General features: G+C 47.1%; 1 protein-coding gene across 1 annotated transcript; it reads right to left on the reverse strand.

The window, feature by feature from the left end:
- Positions 1-689: 689 nt before the first annotated feature.
- LSM14A (LSM14A mRNA processing body assembly factor) lies at positions 690-23,845 on the reverse strand. The gene is made up of 10 exons (XM_069739205.1): positions 23,587-23,845; positions 10,401-10,564; positions 8,689-8,821; positions 7,453-7,575; positions 5,821-6,000; positions 5,667-5,741; positions 5,373-5,555; positions 5,072-5,231; positions 4,556-4,802; positions 690-4,096 (listed from the first exon to the last, which is right to left on the reverse strand). Exons 1-10 carry the CDS (start codon positions 23,705-23,707, stop codon positions 4,073-4,075), a joined length of 1,410 nt encoding a protein of 469 aa, XP_069595306.1. The 5' UTR covers positions 23,708-23,845; the 3' UTR covers positions 690-4,072.
- Positions 23,846-24,100: the final 255 nt, after the last annotated feature.

Consider the following 24,100-nt stretch of genomic DNA (forward strand, 5'->3'; position numbering starts at 1 on the left):
TGGACATCAGAACAGAATCTAAAAAAGTGACAAGATAATGACAAAAAAAAAAAAAAAAACATGCAGAGAAAAAAAATTCAACAAGCAAAGTCCACCAACACAAACTTGTGGGATAAAGTACAACAGTGTTATATACGAATGCTTTTTCATTTGCTCTAAATTCATGAACCTTGTGCACCGTGCTGAGGAATTTCAGGCAAAACCAGTCAATGAATACAGGGTGAGGGAAAAATCCACAAATCCTGAATGTGCGCAGCGTAAAGAGCACTGCCACAGCACCAGGAGACAGCATTGGCATCAGACTGTGCTCAGCAATAGTGCCCCCTCTGTACAGCTTATGGGGGAGGCAGATGGATTGTGTTCTCTTTTTTTTAGGATTGGAGTAGACGGAGTAAACACTAAGGAGTTGAGTTCCATTGAGCAACCTCGTCCTCGGACCACTTATCAGAACCATCACTGGACTGCAGAGGAGCACAAATTATATATATATATATATATATATATATATATATATATATATATATATATATATCCGTTTATACAACAAGTGGTCCATGCAGACCCCTATAAAGCTGAGGGTTCAGGTGGGGACTGCAGTCTGTATACAGACCATGATTTACCACTGACCCACCCAAAAAGGTTTCCCACTATTGCAAACCAATGAGCGAAAACAAGACAAAAATAAAAACTTGTTTTTTATTTGAACTTTTATTCTGCCTTAGAATAAAAACATTTGCAGGGTTTTGTTCTCCAAAAGAATTACAATGTTATCCTTTGTACAGGTACAAGAAAAATATCTATATATATATTTATATATCACCCTGATGAGCCGTCCACACTTCAGTAACATGCAATGAATAGTCGCCCAGCCGCTTGTGCATCACCCCCCGCCGCAGACAGTCCGCACTACACCCGTCCTTCACGTGATGTCCAGGATCCCTGTACATACCTTCCTTTTACATGTGGTCTCTGACTCCATTCACACCAGTCTGCTGCTACATCCCCCAGACACCAAGTCTCACTGCTCCCCCTGGTGGTTCGTCATATGCACACACTGGCGGAGGTACGTGAGACAGATAACGTCAATTCCCTAAATACAGCAGATTCTGGATGTAATGATTAATAGGACTGAGCACAGTCACCTTCTGTAGCTGCACATTAGCGCCCCCCTCAGGTGAACCAGTGTGAGGCATTTACAGGGCTTGTATTTTATTCCCCAGGACCCATCTATTCTAAAGGGACAGACTGCAAGCGATCGGACTCTCTTCGCTCAGGAAAGTGCAGGCAGTCGTAGCAGAGATAGGAGGGCAATGGCCTTCTCCGAGCACGAGCCAACATGGCGTGCTGGGAGCTGTAGTTTCACTACGGCTATAAAACCAACACCAGTGGTCCCGTGGCTACATATAGCAGTCTACGCCAGGACGCAAGACCCTCCTATCAAGTGCTATTTAGAAACTGAATTTTTACCATTAAGTGCCATTTCCACCCCAAGCCAGGACCCTCTTGGTAGAACCATCGCAGGGGCTGCCACCTTGTAAATGAATAAATATCAGAAGGTGAACGAGACCACACGTAATGTTATACATGTCCAGCATTCACACTGCTCTGGAGGTGGAGGACATAAATGCAGTGATTTAAAGGGGTCATCACCTACCTACAAGATTGTGGGGGTCCGAGAGCATAAGGGGGCACTTTAGTGTGTACGCCAGTCCGCTGCTCCACTCATTCTGTAGGGGTCTACGTTTTGCTTTTTGCAGAGCGGGGGTTCAGGCATGCACACTGCAGACCTATTATAACAGTGCCCCCCCCCATCTGACAGACCCCCACTATCAATTTCATGATAGGTGACTTAATAAAAGGAAAAAAAATAAAATTTCCCTCAATGTTAAACAATGCTGGGGTCACAAGTCATCTTACATTGTCTTTATTAGGCTGTGATCACACAAGTTTTCCCTGTACAGAAAATCTGCTGCCTTTTATCAGCAAAACGGATGCGACTTAATGAAAACTTGTTCCCACTGGACGTCTGGAGACGCTTTTCAACTTTCTTTGCAGGAAAATGCCACAATTTGAGAAGATTGCCATTGCCTATTTCAGCGCAAAATTGCAAAGACAAAAGCTTGTTTTGTTTTTTTTTTGATGTATGAACATGGCTCTACTCTAGTCACATCCAGAGCTGCATTCAAAAGTTGAGCACAGGCTGTAGAATTGCACATCTTACCGCTGCCCCAATGTTAGCACAGACCACGATATGTCAAACTCCAGGCACTCGCTGTTCGTTAGTCTCATGTAAGGTGCGGAAACAAATAAAAAAAAAAGCGGATGAGATTAAAACCTTCATTCCAGAGATAGGGTCAAGTAATAAAATTCGCCCTACACAGCTCTGGATGCGACTAGAGTATGAGATGTGTAACCAGGATCACACTGCAGGCTGCGGCCAGCAGGAGAGGCCAATAAATTACGGACGTGGACTCTGATCTACTTCTGTTTTGCTTATCAACTTTTAAACACAAATGAAAAAAACCAAAAAATAATAAAAGCGCAAACTGTCAAAAAACAAAAAAAAAAATAAACACCCCTATGACATCTTTGGATCCCTTTTTTCAGCAGTCACAGGTGTAGGGGGTAAGATAAGCCGTAAAACGACTCTGCGGCATTTCTCCTCTTCAGGTTTAGTCGTCTCTACTCTTATTCCCCTCGTCTTTGGGCTACAATGCAAAAAACATTTCAGGGGGATTTCAAGGCAGGAGACGAAAACCCACAGCCTCCACCTGACTTATTATTTTACAAAAATTATTAACGTGAACCTAAATATAGCAGACGAAGCCATGGGGGGGCTACCAGTAAAGTAGAGGACTCAATAGCTTTTTTTTTTTTTTTTTTTAATAGGCTCTGTTTAGGGAAGGGGGAGCATGGCAGGTCTATGGTTAATGGGTCCATGGTCACAAAAAAACAAACAAAAAAAAAAGACTGGTAACGTTCACACGGGTTTGTGGCCTCAGCCGTTAAGTTTACACAAATGCTTTATCCAATACTACTCTATTCACATCCAAAGCAGCCCAGAGAATTCAGGTTAGAAACCTGCAGTTTTACTTCCAAAGGCCGACCTGCAGATGGCTTAACGCAGCTCTGTATGTGAACGGAGACGGAAAAATTAAAAGAAATGCTAAAGAAAAAAAGAAAAAAATTAAAATTTTAGAAATACTGATTAGCACATGGTGAACCATAAAGCGGACTCTTTAGTTTACAGGCTCGTCAGAAAGTTTAATGTTGCTGCACTTCAAAATAGGTTTTGTTTTTTTAATCTCTGTGCCTATAGAAAAAAAAAAAAAAAAAAAAAAACTTTACATCTAATGGAAGCGTCTCATAGAAGAATAAAATAAAACCCGCCACAATGAGATGATGGTGAACGCGCCACTAGATGCATCGCCAGATACAAAGGTTGTCGTCTTTAACAAAGCTCGGGACATGGGGGGGTTCTTTGGCAGTGGGATCAACTCAATCTCACAACTATATATATATTAAAAAAAACAAAAAAACAAAAACAAAGTGTCCTTTGCCTAAGAAAACGGTATCTCCCTGTACTAAACCCGACTAAATGTGCTGCTATCCAGAGTCTGAGGCAGGAAGAAGGGGCGGCCGGGACGTCAATATAAGAAAAAAAAAAAAAAAAACCCCTTCAAAAACAGACAAAGTAAACTGCAAAAATGCATGAAAAAAAAAAAAAAAAAAATCCGAGCTCCCGTCCCATGTCGTGTCAGACTTCACTCTTCTGCTTCAATAATGTTGTACAAATGGAAAGATTTGTCACTTTTCTGCCACCCGTTTCTAGTACTTTAGTGTTGCAGGGACCTCCCGAGTGTATAAAAAAACAAATAGGAAACAGGAGTTTCTGGCGGGACCCCGCTGCACTGAAGACATTTCGTTACGTAGTCAAAATCCCCTTTCCCCTCCCTCCCCCCCCAGTGCTGGTGACAAAATATACATCAAGATAAATGTCATTCTTCACAAAAGATGGAGCACAAGTTCTCCAGAAGGACAAAAAAAACAAACGAACACCTTCTGTCCTGGACTAGGCAGCCACCTTGTTGTCTTTCTGCAAGAGAAAAGTAAAAAAAACATTAGGTTGCTGTTATAGTGGTAACTTATCTCAATGATGTTTTATTATGGTTGGTGGTCCGACCCACCATTAGGAAAGAAGCGCTGCATTGCCTTAGCTCCGTGCTGCGTCAGGGGCCATTCCCTGCACAGCTTGGAGTACCGGAAAATCAAATGGGCAAGTGATAAAAACAGGAAAAGGAGCAGAGCCTAAATTCTCAGGGCCGATATTAAGACCCCATATAAATGCATCCCAGCGTCTCTTATTAGGCGGCATTAAGATGTCACAGCACCCCAGCTAATCAAATAAAGGAGCCCGAGATATTGACAGGAAGGAGGCCGTTCAAGGGGCTCCTTGTTCGGAAGCCAAGGGTCTGGTCAATCACTTGACTCCTCGCTAGGTTCCGGTCGGATACTTTTAATCCCTGCTTTTCTCAGGTCATTCTGTTGATCTTACCCTGTATTCATAGTCTGAAAACTCTCTTCCTCCGCGTCCTCCTCTGTATCCACCGCGAAAACCTCGGGGAGGCCCGTAATTGCTTCCTGGAGGGCCGCCTCTCCTCTCGCCTCCTCGGCCTCTGCGGTAACCCATCCCCCCTCCGCCTCCTCTACCTCGGTAGCCCCCGCGGCCTCTGGAACGTAGAGGAAGTCCAAACGTCTCTGCATTGATCCTCCTTTCCTCTGCCCAGGTAGGTCTTCGATCTCTGAAAGGGGGAAGAATTTTATTTTAATTAGAAATGAATGAGAAAGCAAAATGAAGAAACCATTTCTGACAACATGCCTCAATCCATCTCTACGGCAAGATGGAGTACGCCAGAGACAGGACAACAATCCGTGGGAAGTCACCCAGATATTCCCTTGGATTAGCGCAGTACAAGCTGCCACGTGTGCGATCTAGCATAGGCTCTTAATTCATCTTCTAATGCAAGTGTGAAAAACCAATGCAGAGAGATGACGGGTGCAGGAGTTGTACCTGTTATCGTCACAGGAGATGTTGTCGAAGAATGATTTGGTTTTGTCGTAGTAACAGCTCGCCGGCACTTCCTCCTCCTCGGCGTTTCCTTCACTGTTCTGAGTGTCCACCCCAGAGTCGGCTTTATCTTCCCCATTCACGGGCTTCTCAGGTTTATCGTCTGGACCAGCATTGAAAAAATAAGGAATAGAACAAGAAAATGTAAAAGTCTGTGATCGACACCGTACAAAATAGTTAATCTTTAAAGGGTCCGATAAAAAAAAAAAAAAAAAACACAAAGCAGCCCCTGAAAACTTCTCACCTTTAATTTTTAACTTATTGTGAAACTCTCTGTCGATTTCTTCTTTGTTGAATTGTGCATTTGCGCTTTCAAAGTCAAAGTCTTTTTCGAACTTCATCGGGCCGTCTCTTCTTACGTTAAATCTTCCACGGCCGCCCCTGTGGCCACCGCGTCCTCTTCTGGGCTGAGGTCCGCCCAAAGGTGCTGGAAGGGTTAAAGAAGCAGACATCCCTTTATGACAGAGGTAAGGGGTCCAATTTCTGGGATTCACAGGATCGGAGGTGACGCTCCTGAGCCCCCCCAAGGCATACATACCAACGTGTCTCTTGTTGGGGTCCTGCTTGTCATTCCGGAGCAGATCCATTTCAGGTCTTGACTTCTGTACATCAACTGCAAGAAAAAAAGGAATGAATGAAGGAGGTCCGTGCACAATGGAGACGGTAATCTGTGCAATCAGTGTTTTTCTCACCTTTTCTTTGCTCTAGACTCTCCAACGTCTTTTGGCTCGCGGATGGCAAAGATCTAGAAGATACAGGACTTCGCCTGCCGATGCCCGCTGCCGCAGGAGCCGGAGCGGCGGGTGCTGTCTGGACCCCTTGTTCAAGGGTTGGGCTCTTCCGTAAGGGATCTAGCAAGGGGCTTGTCCTCCCTAAATAGCAGAGGAGAATCATCAGCCGAGAGACAGGTTCCCATAGAACAGAAACATGTCAGACACATTTAAAAAAAAAAAAAAATAGAATTTAACCTTTTCATGACAGCTTTTTTCGTTTCCAGAGCCATAACTTTTTTTTAATTTTTCCATCAATACAGCCATGTGAGGGCTTATTTTTTGCGAGACGAGTTGTACTTTTGAACGATACCATTGGTTTTACCATGTCGTGTACTAGAAAATGGGAATTGCAAAAAAAATGCAATCCCACACTTGTTTTTTGTTTGGCTTTTTTGCTAGGTTCACTAGATGCTAAAACTGACATTATGATTCTCCAGGTCATTACGAGTTCACAGACACCTAACATGTCTAGGTTATTTTTTTTTTATCTAAGTGGTGAAAAAAAAATTCCAAAGTTTGCTTAAAAAAAAAAAAAATAAATAAAATATATAAACTGTCCAATTTTCCGATACCTGTAGGGTCAAAATTTTTCGCGATCTGGGGTCGGGTGAGGTCTTACTTTTTGCGTGCCGAGCTGACATTTTAATAATACCACTTTTGTGCAGATAAGTTCTTTTAATTGCCCGTTATTGCATTTTAATGCAATGTTGCGGCGACCAAATAAACTTAATTCTGGCGTTTTGACTTTTTTTTTCTCACTACTCCATTTAGCCATCAGGTTAATCTTTTTTTTTTTTTTTTTTTTAAATTGATAGAACGGGCGATTCTGAATGAGGCGATACGAAATATGTCTGTGTTTGATTTTATTTTTATTGTTTTATTTTGAAAGGGGGGGGTCATTTGAACTTATGTTTTTTTTTTAATATATATTTTTAATCATTTTTTGTAATACTTTTGGCATGCTTCAATAGCCTCCATGGGAGACTAGAAGCTGACAACTTGATCAGCTCTGCTACATAGAGGTGATGCTCAGATCGCCTCTATGTAGCAGAATTTCTGACTTGCTATGAGCGCCGTCCACAGGGTGGCGCTCACAGCAATCTGACATCAACAACAATAGAGGTCTCAAGGAGACCTCTGGTTGTCGTGCCGACGCACCGCTGACCCTCGATCACGATTCCGTCCGCGCCTATTGTGTGCACACGTTAGCTGTAGAAAACAGCTGACATGTCACGGCTTTGAGGTGGGCTCAGCGCTGGAGCCCACCTCAAAGCAGGAAATCGGACATCGGATGTCCAAAAGAAAAAAAAAAAGGGTTTACCCGGAAGAGTTCTGTATATAATAAATCCAACTGTAAATTCGCTAATAGAAAGGAAGGTGCATTCATAGAGCAGAAAACCAAGCAAGGAAAGGAACAGACGTGCCCCCATTATCAGTGCAGCACATGGATGACCTGGAGAATCTGCCACCTTCATACATGACAAGGATCAGACGGACGCCGATCACATCTATCTGGTGATTGTGCCAGAAAATTCAGACGACGGCCGTTACCTTGCGATAACTGCGTTTTCAGAGTCCTTGTTTCTTGATTAAATGAAGAACCCACAGCGGAGGATGGGGGAAGAGCAGTGCCCGTTGTATTTTCAGCACCAAATGAGGTCAAGGTGTTCCCTGCTTTTATAAAAAATTAAAAAAGGGTATTAAATCATCGAATTAAAAAAACAAAAACAAACATATTTGATGAAAAATGTCAGTAAATGTAAAAATATTGCATTGTGCACTGATCCATCGTTATAGCCTGTATTATACCCCAGAGCTGCACTCACTATTCTGCTGGTGCAGTCGCTGTGCACATACATGACATTACTGATCCTGAGTTATATCCTGTATTATACCCCAGAGCTGCACTCACTATTCTGCTGGTGCAGTCACTGTGTACATACATGACATTACTGATCCTGAGTTACATCCTGTATTATACCCCAGAGCTGCACTCACTATTCTGCTGGTGCAGTCACTGTGTACATACATTACATTACTGATCCTGAGTTACATCCTGTATTATACCCCTGAACTGCACTCACTATTCTGCTGGTGCAGTCACTGTGTACATACATGACATTACTGATCCTGAGTTACATCCTGTATTATACCCCAGAGCTGCACTCACTATTCTGCTGGTGCAGTCACTGTGTACATACATTACTGATCCTGAGTTACATCCTGTATTATACTCCAAAGCTGCACTCACTATTCTGCTGGTGCAGTCACTGTGTACATATATTACATTACTGATCCTGAGTTACATCCTGTATTATACCCCAGAGCTGCACTCACTATTCTGCTGGTGCAGTCACTGTGTACATACATGACATTACTGATCCTGAGTTACATCCTGTATTATACCCCAGAACTGCACTCACTATTCTGCTGGTGCAGTCACTGTGTACATACATGACATTACTGATTCTGAGTTACATCCTGTATTATACCCCAGAGCTGCACTCACTATTCTGCTGGTGCAGTCACTGTGTACATACATTACATTACTGATCCTGAGTTACAGCCTGTATTATACCCCAGAGCTGCACTCACTATTCTGCTGGTGGAGTCACTGTGTACATACATGACATTACTGATCCTGAGTTACATCCTGTATTACACCCCAGAGCTGCACTCACTATTCTGCTGGTGCAGTCACTGTGTACATACATTACTGATCCTGAGTTACATCCTGTATTATACTCCAGAGCTGCACTCACTATTCTGGTGGAGAAAGAAACTTACCGACTCCAACAGATCCAAACTGTTGGGGCACTAGAGAGCTGGCGCTGAACTGACTGTACGCCGGCATCCTGCTGAACGGAGCGTAGGAGCCAACAGTCTGGAATGAAGATGCTGACGTAGACCCTAGAGACGACTGAAGAGAAACACAAATATGAGAACATGGACAACAGTAACGTCCAAAGTCTTTATTCCCCACATAAAGAAGTCACCCCCAGCCATAGGACAACACAGGGAATAACTTGCTGATTGCTGAGACCCTGACAATTTTTTTTTTTTTTTTTAGGTGGGGGAATAAGCCTTTACCTAAACTCAAGACCGTTCTAATAAGCGACCCTGCTAACACAGTAAAATTTTAACAAAGTGCGGTGCTCCTCCATGCTGGAAGTCTTGGAATCGCCATATTCAGCGCAGGGTTGGTCTGAGCTGCCCCTTGACACTACGGACTGCAGGGTGAGAAGTGGCAGCAACAACAGCAACAGAGGGTCAAAGCAAAACATGCACATCTCCGTGTGCGGTTCCACCATTACTCCAAAGCAACATGCCCGCTGCCTTGGGGTCATCCTTGATTCTGACCTTTCATTCACCCCCTACATCCGATCACTGGCTCGCTCTTCTTACCTGCATCTCAAAAACATTTCTAGAATTCGCCCTTCTCTTACTTTCGACTCTGCAAAAACTCTGACTGTTTCACTTATTCATTCTCGTCTGGACTATTGTAACTCTCTACTAATCGGCCTCCCTCTTGCAAAACTCTCCCCGCTCCAATCTGTCCTGAATGCTGCTGCCAGGATCATATTCCTCACCAACCGTTACACCGATGCCTCTACCTTGTGCCAGTCATTACACTGGCTACCCATCCACTCCAGAATCCAGTACAAAACTACTACCCTCATCCACAAAGCACTCCATGGCTCAGCACCACCCTACATCTCCTCCCTGGTCTCAGTCTACCACCCTACCCGTGCCCTCCGCTCCGCTAATGACCTCAGGTTAGCATCCTCAATAATCAGAACCTCCCACTCCCGTCTCCAAGACTTTACACGTGCTGCGCCGATTCTTTGGAATGCACTACCTAGGTTAATACGATTAATCCCCAATCCCCACAGTTTTAAGCGTGCCCTAAAAACTCATTTGTTCAGACTGGCCTACCGCCTCAATGCATTAACCTAACGATCCCTGTGTGGCCTATTTATAATAATAAAAAAAAAAAAAAGGTTCCTCGCATCATGTTCTCATACACTTTATGCAGTATTAGCCCTCTGTGTCTGTACTGCTACATACTTAGGCAGATAACTGGTTCATGCAGCTTTACATGAACACCTGAGCCTTACACTATAGCTGGTCCGAATAACTAAAGCAATTGTTACCATCCACCTCTCGTGTCTCCCCTTTTCCTCATAGTTTGTAAGCTTGCGAGCAGGGCCCTCACTCCTCCTGGTATCTGTTTTGAACTGTATTTCTGTTATGCTGTAATGTCTATTGTCTGTACAAGTCCCCTCTATAATTTGTAAAGCGCTGCGGAATATGTTGGCGCTATATAAATAAAATTATTATTATTATTATTATTATTATTTGAGGGAGCCGTCCCTGTAATGCCGCTTACCCCCTGCGGGGGAGCTGCAGGGAAACCAATCACTTTGGTTGAACACTGACCAAAAATCAGTATAACTCAACGCAATCTATGAGAAAGGATTAGGGCAGGCATCACCTACCTGGACTATCGCAGGGTCTTGAGGCAAGGAGCACTGGGGTTTCGGGGGTTCACAGACCGTGAGGTCCTTGATGTCGCTCCCCCTGAATATGATGTACTCGAACACTTCATCTCGGGGAGGAATAGGCCGCTCTGTGGGTCGGTCCTCTGTTCCGAAGGAGCGGACTGCCAGGGAGAAAGTCAACAAGGTAAGAGAAGGAAAAGACGGAGGTTACAGCTGCGCAGCCCTAACCTGGACAAGGGGCGACGACTGGTGCGGTCAAAATCCGGCACTACCATTGTGTACACTGCAGAAGATGACAACTCCCATCATCTGTCCAGTCGCTGGAACTCACTTCCTGTGGCAGCCGCCATCCAAACTATTCACGTATTGTATCTATTGGCTACTGGACATGCGCTAGTTAACAATAAAGCACCTCCCTCCACAATGACATCATTAGATAGAAGTATACCTGCACACGACCCCTGTGCACTTGCAGCCTAATTTCCATATGACTTCTGCAATAGATCTCTCATGACTGGCAGGTCGGACAGCTACAGTACAGGCGCCATTTTTATTGCTGCACCAGCACCTATAGTGCAGGACTGATACCGCTACATGTGAGCATGTGCAGACGGTTCACTTTATCTTAGGGATAAAGCTTAGACAAGTAAAAAAAAACATGATCACATAATTGTTACTATTCACTAGCGATCACCGAAAACAGAAGGTGGAAATAAACCCAAGCAGAAGGCGGGTGCCTGGCGGTGCTGCTGTGGGGGGCTCTGCCAACATTTTGTGAAAGGCCAGAACCCCCGCAGTGCCATGGTTTTGTGTGTGGTAGACTCCGGGAAAATGGCTGCCGGGGAGGGTGGCGCATGCGCAGACAGAGATCTCGGCACCAAGATCTCGGAGAGGAGATCTGAGCTCATCTCCCGATATCTTGGTGTCAAAATATCCATCTGCACATGTAGCCCCCCGGCGGCCATTTTCCCGGAGTCCACCACACACAAAACCATGGCACTGCGGGGGGGCTCTGGCCTTTCACTAAATGTCGGCAGAGTTCCCCCACAGCAAAGTGCAGAACATCTGAACACCCTCTCATTCCAGCCTGCAAAATCACTATTAACCCCTCTGTGACCTTAGACGTACTATCCCGTCGAGGTGCCCTGGGCTTATCTGACCCTGGACGGGATAGTACGTCATAGCCGATCGGCCGCGCTCACGGGGGGAGCGCGGCCGATCGCGGCCGGGTGTCAGCTGCTTATCGCAGCTGACATCCGGCACTATGTGCCAGGAGCGGTCACGGACCGCCCCCGGCACATTAACCCCTGGCACACCGCGATCAAAGATGATCGCGATGTGCCGGCGGTGCAGGGAAGCACCGCGCAGGGAGGGGGCTCCCTGCGGGCTTCCCTGACCCCCCCGCAGCAACGCGATGTGATCGCGTTGCTGCGAGGGTCTCCTCACCTCCCTCCCTGCTCGAGCCCCGGATCCAAGATGGCCGCGGATCCGGGTCCTGCAGGGAGGGAGGTGGCTTCACAGAGCCTGCTCAGAGCAGGCACTGTGAAGGCTGCAGCACTGCATGTCAGATCAGTGATCTGACAGAGTGCTGTGCAAACTGTCAGATCACTGATCTGTGATGTCCCCCCCTGGGACAAAGTAAAAAAGTAAAAAAAAAAATTTCCAAATATGTAAAAAAAATTAAAAAAAATATTCCAAAATAATGAAAAAAAAAAAATATTATTCCCATAAATACATTTCTTCATCTAAATAAAAAAAAAAAACCAATAAAAGTACACATATTTAGTATCGCCGCGTCCGTAACGACCCGACCTATAAAACTGTCCCACTAGTTAACCCCTTCAGTAAACACCGTAAGAAAAAAAAAAAAAAACGAGGCAAAAAACAACGCTTTATTATCATACCGCCGAACAAAAAGTGGAATAACACGCGATCAAAAGGACAGATATAAATAACCATGGTACCGCTGAAAGCGTCATATTGTCCCGCAAAAAAAGAGCCGCCATACAGCATCATCAGCAAAAAAATAAAAAAGTTATAGTCCAGAGAATAAAGCGATGCAAAAATAATTATTTTTTCTGTAAAATAGTTTTTATCGTATAAAAGCACCAAACCATAAAAAAAATGATCTAAATGAGGTATCGCTGTAATCGTACTGACCCGAAGAATAAAACTGATTTATCAATTTTACCAAACGCGGAACGGTATAAACGCCTCCCCCAATAGAAATTCATGAATAGCTGGCTTTTGGTCATTCTTCCTCACAAAAATCGGAATAAAAAGCGATCAAAAAATGTCACATGCCCAAAAATGTTTTCAATAAAAACGTCAACTCGTCCCGCAAAAAACAAGACCTCACATGACTCTGTGGACCAAAATATGGAAAAATTATAGCTCTCAAAATGTGGTATTGCAAAAAATATTTTTTGCAATAAAAAGGGTCTTTCAGTGTGTGACGGCTGCCAATCATAAAAATCCGCTAAAAAACTCGCTATAAAAGTAAATCAAACCCCCCTTCATCACCCCCTTAGTTAGGGAAAAATAAAAAAAATGTATTTATTTCCATTTTCCCATTAGGGTTAGGGTTAGGGCTAGGGCTAGGGCTAGGGCTAGGGCTAGGGTTAGGGCTAGGGTTGGGGCTAGGGTTGGGGCTAGGGTTGGGGCTACAGTTAGGGTAGGGGCTAAAATTAGGGTTAAGATTACATTTACAGTTGGGAATAGGGTTGGGATTAGGGTTAGGGGTGTGTCAGGGTTAGAGGTGTGGTTAGGGTTACCGTTGGAATTAGGGTTAGGGGTGTGTTTAGATTAGGGTTTCAGTTATAATTGGGGGGTTTCCACTGTTTCGGCACATCAGGGGCTCTCCAAACACGACATGGCGTCCGATCTCAATTCCAGCCAATTCTGCGTTGAAAAAGTAAAACAGTGCTCCTTCCCTTCCGAGCTCTCCTGTGTGCCCAAACAGGGGTTTACCCCAACATATGGGGTATCAGCGTACTCAGGACAAATTGGACAACAACTTTTGTGGACCAATTTCTCCTGTTACCCTTGGGAAAATACAAAACTGGGGGCTAAAAAATAATTTTTGTGGGAAAACAAAAAGATTTTGTATATTCACGGCTCTGCGTTATAAACTGTAGTGAAACACTTGGGGGTTTAAAGTTCTCACAACACATCTAGATAAGTTCATTGAGGGGTCTAGTTTCCAATATGGGGTCACTTGTGGGGGGTTGCTACTGTTTAGGTACATTAGGGGCTCTGCAAACGCAATGTGAAGCCTGCAGACCAATCCATCTAAGTCTGCATTCCAAATGATGCTCCTTCCCTTCCGAGCCCTCCCATGCGCCCAAATGGTGGTTCCCCCCCACATATCGGGTATCAGCGTACTCAGGACAAATTGGACAACAACATTTAGGGTCCAATTTCTCCTGCTAACCTTGGAAAAATACAAAACTGGGGGCTAAAATATAATTTTTGTGGAAAAAAAAATATTTTTTATTTGCATGGCTCTGCGTTATAAACTGTAGTGAAATACTTGGGGGTTCAAAGCTCTCACAACACATCAAGATGAGTTCCTTAGGGGGTCTACTTTCCAAAATGGTGTCACTTGTGGGGGGTTTCAATGTTTAGGCACATCAGTGGCTCTCCAAACGCAACATGGCGTCCCATCTCAATTCCTGTCAATTTTGCATTGAAAAGTCAAACAGCGCTCCTTCCCTTCCGAGCTCTCCCATGCGCCCAAACAGTGGTTTACTGCCACATATGGGGTATCAGCGTACTCGGGACAAATTGGACAACAACTTTTTGGGTCCAATTTCTCCTGTTACCCTTGGTAAAATAAAACAAATTGGAGCTGAAGTAAATTTTTTGTGTAAAAAAGTTAAATGTTCGTTTTTATTTAAACATTCCAAAAATTCCTATTAAACACCTGAAGGGTTAATAAACTTCTTGAATGTGGTTTTGAGCACCTTGAGGGGTGCAGTTTTTAGAATGGTGTCACACTTGGGCATTTTCTATCATATAGACCCCTCAAAATGACTTCAAATGAGACGTGGTCCCTAAAAAAAAATGGTGTTGTAAAAATGAGAAATTGCTGGTCAACTTTTAACCCTTATAACTCCCTAACAAAAAAAAAAATTGGTTCCAAAATTATACTGATGTAAAGGAGACATGTGGGAAATGTTACTTATTAAGTATTTTGTGTGACATATCTCTGTGATTTAATTGCATAAAAATTCAAAGTTTGAAAATTGCGAAATTTTCAAAATTTTCGCCAAATTTCCGTTTTTTTCACAAATAAACGCAGGTACTATCAAAGAAATTTTACCACTATCATGAAGTACAATATGTCACGAGAAAACAATGTCAGAATCACCAGGATCCGTTGAAGCGTTTCGGAGTTATAACCTCATAAAGGGACAGTGGTCAGAATTGTAAAAATTGGCCTGGTCATTAACGTGCAAACCACCCTTGGGGGTAAAGGGGTTAAATAAACTATTTTTCTCCTCAAAATATGGGGTGCGTCTTATAATCCACAAAATACAGTATATAGATGTGTGAGGGGTACGCGGTAGATAGGGGGTGTATATACAGAGGTGTGAGGGGTACGCGGTAGATAGGGGGTGTATATACAGAGGTGTGAGGGGTACGCGGTAGATAGGGGGTGTATATACAGAGGTGTGAGGGGTACGCGGTAGATAGGGGGTGTATATACAGAGGTGTGAGGGGTACGCGGTAGATAGGGGGTGTATATACAGAGGTGTGAGGGGTACGCGGTAGATAGGGGGTGTATATACAGAGGTGTGAGGGGTACGCGGTAGATAGGGGGTGTATATACAGAGGTGTGAGGGGTACGCGGTAGATAGGGGGTGTATATACAGAGGTGTGAGGGGTACGCGGTAGATAGGGGGTGTATATACAGAGGTGTGAGGGGTACGCGGTAGATAGGGGGTGTATATACAGAGGTGTGAGGGGTACGCGGTAGATAGGGGGTGTATATACAGAGGTGTGAGGGGTACGCGGTAGATAGGGGGTGTATATACAGAGGTGTGAGGGGTACGCGGTAGATAGGGGGTGTATATACAGAGGTGTGAGGGGTACGCGGTAGATAGGGGGTGTATATACAGAGGTGTGAGGGGTACGCGGTAGATAGGGGGTGTATATACAGAGGTGTGAGGGGTACGCGGTAGATAGGGGGTGTATATACAGAGGTGTGAGGGGTACGCGGTAGATAGGGGGTGTATATACAGAGGTGTGAGGGGTACGCGGTAGATAGGGGGTGTATATACAGAGGTGTGAGGGGTACGCGGTAGATAGGGGGTGTATATACAGAGGTGTGAGGGGTACGCGGTAGATAGGGGGTGTATATACAGAGGTGTGAGGGGTACGCGGTAGATAGGGGGTGTATATACAGAGGTGTGAGGGGTACGCGGTAGATAGGGGGTGTATATACAGAGGTGTGAGGGGTACGCGGTAGATAGGGGGTGTATATACAGAGGTGTGAGGGGTACGCGGTAGATAGGGGGTGTATATACAGAGGTGTGAGGGGTACGCGGTAGATAGGGGGTGTATATACAGAGGTGTGAGGGGTACGCGGTAGATAGGGGGTGTATATACAGAGGTGTGAGGGGTACGCGGTAGATAGGGGGTGTATATACAGAGGTGTGAGGGGTACGCGGTAGATAGGGGGTGTATATACAGAGGTGTGAGGGGTACGCGGTAGATAGGGGGTGTATATACAGAGGTGTGAGGGGTACGCGGTAGATAGGGGGTGTATATACAGAGGTGTGAGGGGTACGCGGTAGATAGGGGGTGTATATACAGAGGTGTGAGGGGTACGCGGTAGATAGGGGGTGTATATACAGAGGTGTGAGGGGTACGCGGTAGATAGGGGGTGTATATACAGAGGTGTGAGGGGTACGCGGTAGATAGGGGGTGTATATACAGAGGTGTGAGGGGTACGCGGTAGATAGGGGGTGTATATACAGAGGTGTGAGGGGTACGCGGTAGATAGGGGGTGTATATACAGAGGTGTGAGGGGTACGCGGTAGATAGGGGGTGTATATACAGAGGTGTGAGGGGTACGCGGTAGATAGGGGGTGTATATACAGAGGTGTGAGGGGTACGCGGTAGATAGGGGGTGTATATACAGAGGTGTGAGGGGTACGCGGTAGATAGGGGGTGTATATACAGAGGTGTGAGGGGTACGCGGTAGATAGGGGGTGTATATACAGAGGTGTGAGGGGTACGCGGTAGATAGGGGGTGTATATACAGAGGTGTGAGGGGTACGCGGTAGATAGGGGGTGTATATACAGAGGTGTGAGGGGTACGCGGTAGATAGGGGGTGTATATACAGAGGTGTGAGGGGTACGCGGTAGATAGGGGGTGTATATACAGAGGTGTGAGGGGTACGCGGTAGATAGGGGGTGTATATACAGAGGTGTGAGGGGTACGCGGTAGATAGGGGGTGTATATACAGAGGTGTGAGGGGTACGCGGTAGATAGGGGGTGTATATACAGAGGTGTGAGGGGTACGCGGTAGATAGGGGGTGTATATACAGAGGTGTGAGGGGTACGCGGTAGATAGGGGGTGTATATACAGAGGTGTGAGGGGTACGCGGTAGATAGGGGGTGTATATACAGAGGTGTGAGGGGTACGCGGTAGATAGGGGGTGTATATACAGAGGTGTGAGGGGTACGCGGTAGATAGGGGGTGTATATACAGAGGTGTGAGGGGTACGCGGTAGATAGGGGGTGTATATACAGAGGTGTGAGGGGTACGCGGTAGATAGGGGGTGTATATACAGAGGTGTGAGGGGTACGCGGTAGATAGGGGGTGTATATACAGAGGTGTGAGGGGTACGCGGTAGATAGGGGGTGTATATACAGAGGTGTGAGGGGTACGCGGTAGATAGGGGGTGTATATACAGAGGTGTGAGGGGTACGCGGTAGATAGGGGGTGTATATACAGAGGTGTGAGGGGTACGCGGTAGATAGGGGGTGTATATACAGAGGTGTGAGGGGTACGCGGTAGATAGGGGGTGTATATACAGAGGTGTGAGGGGTACGCGGTAGATAGGGGGTGTATATACAGAGGTGTGAGGGGTACGCGGTAGATAGGGGGTGTATATACAGAGGTGTGAGGGGTACGCGGTAGATAGGGGGTGTATATACAGAGGTGTGAGGGGTACGCGGTAGATAGGGGGTGTATATACAGAGGTGTGAGGGGTACGCGGTAGATAGGGGGTGTATATACAGAGGTGTGAGGGGTACGCGGTAGATAGGGGGTGTATATACAGAGGTGTGAGGGGTACGCGGTAGATAGGGGGTGTATATACAGAGGTGTGAGGGGTACGCGGTAGATAGGGGGTGTATATACAGAGGTGTGAGGGGTACGCGGTAGATAGGGGGTGTATATACAGAGGTGTGAGGGGTACGCGGTAGATAGGGGGTGTATATACAGAGGTGTGAGGGGTACGCGGTAGATAGGGGGTGTATATACAGAGGTGTGAGGGGTACGCGGTAGATAGGGGGTGTATATACAGAGGTGTGAGGGGTACGCGGTAGATAGGGGGTGTATATACAGAGGTGTGAGGGGTACGCGGTAGATAGGGGGTGTATATACAGAGGTGTGAGGGGTACGCGGTAGATAGGGGGTGTATATACAGAGGTGTGAGGGGTACGCGGTAGATAGGGGGTGTATATACAGAGGTGTGAGGGGTACGCGGTAGATAGGGGGTGTATATACAGAGGTGTGAGGGGTACGCGGTAGATAGGGGGTGTATATACAGAGGTGTGAGGGGTACGCGGTAGATAGGGGGTGTATATACAGAGGTGTGAGGGGTACGCGGTAGATAGGGGGTGTATATACAGAGGTGTGAGGGGTACGCGGTAGATAGGGGGTGTATATACAGAGGTGTGAGGGGTACGCGGTAGATAGGGGGTGTATATACAGAGGTGTGAGGGGTACGCGGTAGATAGGGGGTGTATATACAGAGGTGTGAGGGGTACGCGGTAGATAGGGGGTGTATATACAGAGGTGTGAGGGGTACGCGGTAGATAGGGGGTGTATATACAGAGGTGTGAGGGGTACGCGGTAGATAGGGGGTGTATATACAGAGGTGTGAGGGGTACGCGGTAGATAGGGGGTGTATATACAGAGGTGTGAGGGGTACGCGGTAGATAGGGGGTGTATATACAGAGGTGTGAGGGGTACGCGGTAGATAGGGGGTGTATATACAGAGGTGTGAGGGGTACGCGGTAGATAGGGGGTGTATATACAGAGGTGTGAGGGGTACGCGGTAGATAGGGGGTGTATATACAGAGGTGTGAGGGGTACGCGGTAGATAGGGGGTGTATATACAGAGGTGTGAGGGGTACGCGGTAGATAGGGGGTGTATATACAGAGGTGTGAGGGGTACGCGGTAGATAGGGGGTGTATATACAGAGGTGTGAGGGGTACGCGGTAGATAGGGGGTGTATATACAGAGGTGTGAGGGGTACGCGGTAGATAGGGGGTGTATATACAGAGGTGTGAGGGGTACGCGGTAGATAGGGGGTGTATATACAGAGGTGTGAGGGGTACGCGGTAGATAGGGGGTGTATATACAGAGGTGTGAGGGGTACGCGGTAGATAGGGGGTGTATATACAGAGGTGTGAGGGGTACGCGGTAGATAGGGGGTGTATATACAGAGGTGTGAGGGGTACGCGGTAGATAGGGGGTGTATATACAGAGGTGTGAGGGGTACGCGGTAGATAGGGGGTGTATATACAGAGGTGTGAGGGGTACGCGGTAGATAGGGGGTGTATATACAGAGGTGTGAGGGGTACGCGGTAGATAGGGGGTGTATATACAGAGGTGTGAGGGGTACGCGGTAGATAGGGGGTGTATATACAGAGGTGTGAGGGGTACGCGGTAGATAGGGGGTGTATATACAGAGGTGTGAGGGGTACGCGGTAGATAGGGGGTGTATATACAGAGGTGTGAGGGGTACGCGGTAGATAGGGGGTGTATATACAGAGGTGTGAGGGGTACGCGGTAGATAGGGGGTGTATATACAGAGGTGTGAGGGGTACGCGGTAGATAGGGGGTGTATATACAGAGGTGTGAGGGGTACGCGGTAGATAGGGGGTGTATATACAGAGGTGTGAGGGGTACGCGGTAGATAGGGGGTGTATATACAGAGGTGTGAGGGGTACGCGGTAGATAGGGGGTGTATATACAGAGGTGTGAGGGGTACGCGGTAGATAGGGGGTGTATATACAGAGGTGTGAGGGGTACGCGGTAGATAGGGGGTGTATATACAGAGGTGTGAGGGGTACGCGGTAGATAGGGGGTGTATATACAGAGGTGTGAGGGGTACGCGGTAGATAGGGGGTGTATATACAGAGGTGTGAGGGGTACGCGGTAGATAGGGGGTGTATATACAGAGGTGTGAGGGGTACGCGGTAGATAGGGGGTGTATATACAGAGGTGTGAGGGGTACGCGGTAGATAGGGGGTGTATATACAGAGGTGTGAGGGGTACGCGGTAGATAGGGGGTGTATATACAGAGGTGTGAGGGGTACGCGGTAGATAGGGGGTGTATATACAGAGGTGTGAGGGGTACGCGGTAGATAGGGGGTGTATATACAGAGGTGTGAGGGGTACGCGGTAGATAGGGGGTGTATATACAGAGGTGTGAGGGGTACGCGGTAGATAGGGGGTGTATATACAGAGGTGTGAGGGGTACGCGGTAGATAGGGGGTGTATATACAGAGGTGTGAGGGGTACGCGGTAGATAGGGGGTGTATATACAGAGGTGTGAGGGGTACGCGGTAGATAGGGGGTGTATATACAGAGGTGTGAGGGGTACGCGGTAGATAGGGGGTGTATATACAGAGGTGTGAGGGGTACGCGGTAGATAGGGGGTGTATATACAGAGGTGTGAGGGGTACGCGGTAGATAGGGGGTGTATATACAGAGGTGTGAGGGGTACGCGGTAGATAGGGGGTGTATATACAGAGGTGTGAGGGGTACGCGGTAGATAGGGGGTGTATATACAGAGGTGTGAGGGGTACGCGGTAGATAGGGGGTGTATATACAGAGGTGTGAGGGGTACGCGGTAGATAGGGGGTGTATATACAGAGGTGTGAGGGGTACGCGGTAGATAGGGGGTGTATATACAGAGGTGTGAGGGGTACGCGGTAGATAGGGGGTGTATATACAGAGGTGTGAGGGGTACGCGGTAGATAGGGGGTGTATATACAGAGGTGTGAGGGGTACGCGGTAGATAGGGGGTGTATATACAGAGGTGTGAGGGGTACGCGGTAGATAGGGGGTGTATATACAGAGGTGTGAGGGGTACGCGGTAGATAGGGGGTGTATATACAGAGGTGTGAGGGGTACGCGGTAGATAGGGGGTGTATATACAGAGGTGTGAGGGGTACGCGGTAGATAGGGGGTGTATATACAGAGGTGTGAGGGGTACGCGGTAGATAGGGGGTGTATATACAGAGGTGTGAGGGGTACGCGGTATATAGGGGGTGTATATACAGAGGTGTGAGGGGTACGCGGTATATAGGGGGTGTATATACAGAGGTGTGAGGGGTACGCGGTATATAGGGGGTGTATATACAGAGGTGTGAGGAGTACGCGGTATATAGGGGGTGTATATACAGAGGTGTGAGGAGTACGCGGTATATAGGGGGTGTATATACAGAGGTGTGAGGAGTACGCGGTATATAGGGGGTGTATATACAGAGGTGTGAGGAGTACGCGGTATATAGGGGGTGTATATACAGAGGTGTGAGGAGTACGCGGTATATAGGGGGTGTATATACAGAGGTGTGAGGAGTACGCGGTATATAGGGGGTGTATATACAGATGTGTGAGGAGTACGCGGTATATAGGGGGTGTATATACAGAGGTGTGAGGAGTACGCGGTATATAGGGGGTGTATATACAGAGGTGTGAGGGGTACGCGGTATATAGGGGGTGTATATACAGAGGTGTGAGGGGTACGCGGTTTATAGGGGTGTATATACAGAGGTGTGAGGAGTACGCGGTATATAGGGGTGTATATACAGAGGTGTGAGGAGTACACGGTATATAGGGGGTGTATATACAGAGGTGTGAGTACGCGGTATATAGGGGGTGTATATACAGAGGTGTGAGGGGTACGCGGTATATAGGGGGTGTATATACAGATGAGTGAGGAGTACACGGTATATAGGGGGTGTATATACAGAGATGTGAGGAGTACGCGGTATATAGGGGGTGTATATACAGAGGTGTGAGGAGTACGCGGTATATAGGGGTGTATATACAGAGGTGTGAGGAGTACACGGTATATAGGGGGTGTATATACAGAGATGTGAGGAGTACGCGGTATATAGGGGGTGTATATACAGAGGTGTGAGGAGTACGCGGTATATAGGGGGTGTATATACAGAGGTGTGAGGAGTACACGGTATATACCGGGGGGTGTATATACAGAGGTGTGAGGAGTACACGGTATATACCGGGGGGTGTATATACAGAGGTGTGAGGAGTACGCGGTATATAGGGGGTGTATATACAGATGTGTGAGGAGTACGCGGTATATAGGGGGTGTATATACAGAGGTGTGAGGAGTACGCGGTATATAGGGGGTGTATATACAGAGGTGTGAGGGGTACGCGGTATATAGGGGGTGTATATACAGATGAGTGAGGAGTACACGGTATATAGGGGGTGTATATACAGAGGTGTGAGGAGTACGCGGTATATAGGGGTGTATATACAGAGGTGTGAGGAGTACGCGGTATATAGGGGGTGTATATACAGAGGTGTGAGGAGTACGCGGTATATAGGGGTGTATATACAGAGGTGTGAGGAGTACACGGTATATAGGGGGTGTATATACAGAGATGTGAGGAGTACGCGGTATATAGGGGGTGTATATACAGAGGTGTGAGGAGTACGCGGTATATAGGGGGTGTATATACAGAGGTGTGAGGAGTACACGGTATATACCGGGGGGTGTATATACAGAGGTGTGAGGAGTACACGGTATATACCGGGGGGTGTATATACAGAGGTGTGAGGAGTACGCGGTATATAGGGGGTGTATATACAGATGTGTGAGGAGTACGCGGTATATAGGGGGTGTATATACAGAGGTGTGAGGAGTACGCGGTATATAGGGGGTGTATATACAGAGGTGTGAGGAGTACGCGGTATATAGGGGGTGTATATACAGATGTGTGAGGGGTACGCGGTATATAGGGGGTGTATATACAGAGGTGTGAGGAGTACGCGGTATATAGGGGGTGTATATACAGAGGTGTGAGGGGTACGCGGTATATAGGGGGTGTATATACAGAGGTGTGAGGAGTACGCGGTATATAGGGGGTGTATATACAGAGGTGTGAGGAGTACGCGGTATATAGGGGGTGTATATACAGAGGTGTGAGGAGTACGCGGTATATAGGGGGTGTATATACAGAGGTGTGAGGAGTACGCGGTATATAGGGGGTGTATATACAGATGTGTGAGGGGTACGCGGTATATAGGGGGTGTATATACAGAGGTGTGAGGAGTACGCGGTATATAGGGGGTGTATATACAGAGGTGTGAGGAGTACGCGGTATATAGGGGGTGTATATACAGAGGTGTGAGGAGTACGCGGTATATAGGGGGTGTATATACAGATGTGAGGAGTACGCGGTATATAGGGGGTGTATATACAGAGGTGTGAGGAGTACGCGGTATATAGGGGGTGTATATACAGAGGTGTGAGGAGTACGCGGTATATAGGGGGTGTATATACAGAGGTGTGAGGAGTACGCGGTATATAGGGGGTGTATATACAGAGGTGTGAGGAGTACGCGGTATATAGGGGGTGTATATACAGAGGTGTGAGGAGTACGCGGTATATAGGGGGTGTATATACAGATGTGTGAGGGGTACGCGGTATATAGGGGGTGTATATACAGAGGTGTGAGGAGTACGCGGTATATAGGGGGTGTATATACAGAGGTGTGAGGAGTACGCGGTATATAGGGGGTGTATATACAGAGGTGTGAGGAGTACGCGGTATATAGGGGGTGTATATACAGAGGTGTGAGGAGTACGCGGTATATAGGGGGTGTATATACAGAGGTGTGAGGAGTACGCGGTATATAGGGGGTGTAACTCCCCGTCGCCCTCCCGCCCCCGGTACCTTTGGCCAGGGCCACCGTGGAGTTCTCGGTGTCGATGGTGTACAGGATGCCCTCATATCGGATCTCCGCCTTGGAGATGAGGCTGATCTTGCTGCCGATGTACGGCGTCCCGCCGCTCATGGTGCCGCCCCCGCCGGATGGACACGGATTGCCGCCGCCCGGAGATCTTCTCTCTCCTTCCGCTTCTTCCTTTCTGCGTTCTCCGGATCAGAGGCCTAAACTAACATGGCCGCCGCCGCCTTCGTCATCAACCCGCGCGAGGCACGCCGGGAGTTGCCGCGCTGACTTCTCGCGAGAGCCGTGTGGTTGGCAGGAAGGAACCGCGCTCCGCCAACCAGTCTTAAAGGGCCAGCGCCACGAGAAGCTTTAAAGGGAACCTGACAGCATTTTGTCCAATATAAGATGCGGCCTCTGGCTTTCAGGGCTTATCTACATCTACTATATAATTGTCTAAGGGTCACTTCCGTCTGTCTGTCTGTCTGTCCTTCTGTCACGGATATTCATTCGCTGATT

Source organism: Ranitomeya imitator, chromosome 9, assembly GCF_032444005.1.
Source record: "Ranitomeya imitator isolate aRanImi1 chromosome 9, aRanImi1.pri, whole genome shotgun sequence".
Lineage (NCBI taxonomy): Eukaryota > Metazoa > Chordata > Amphibia > Anura > Dendrobatidae > Ranitomeya > Ranitomeya imitator.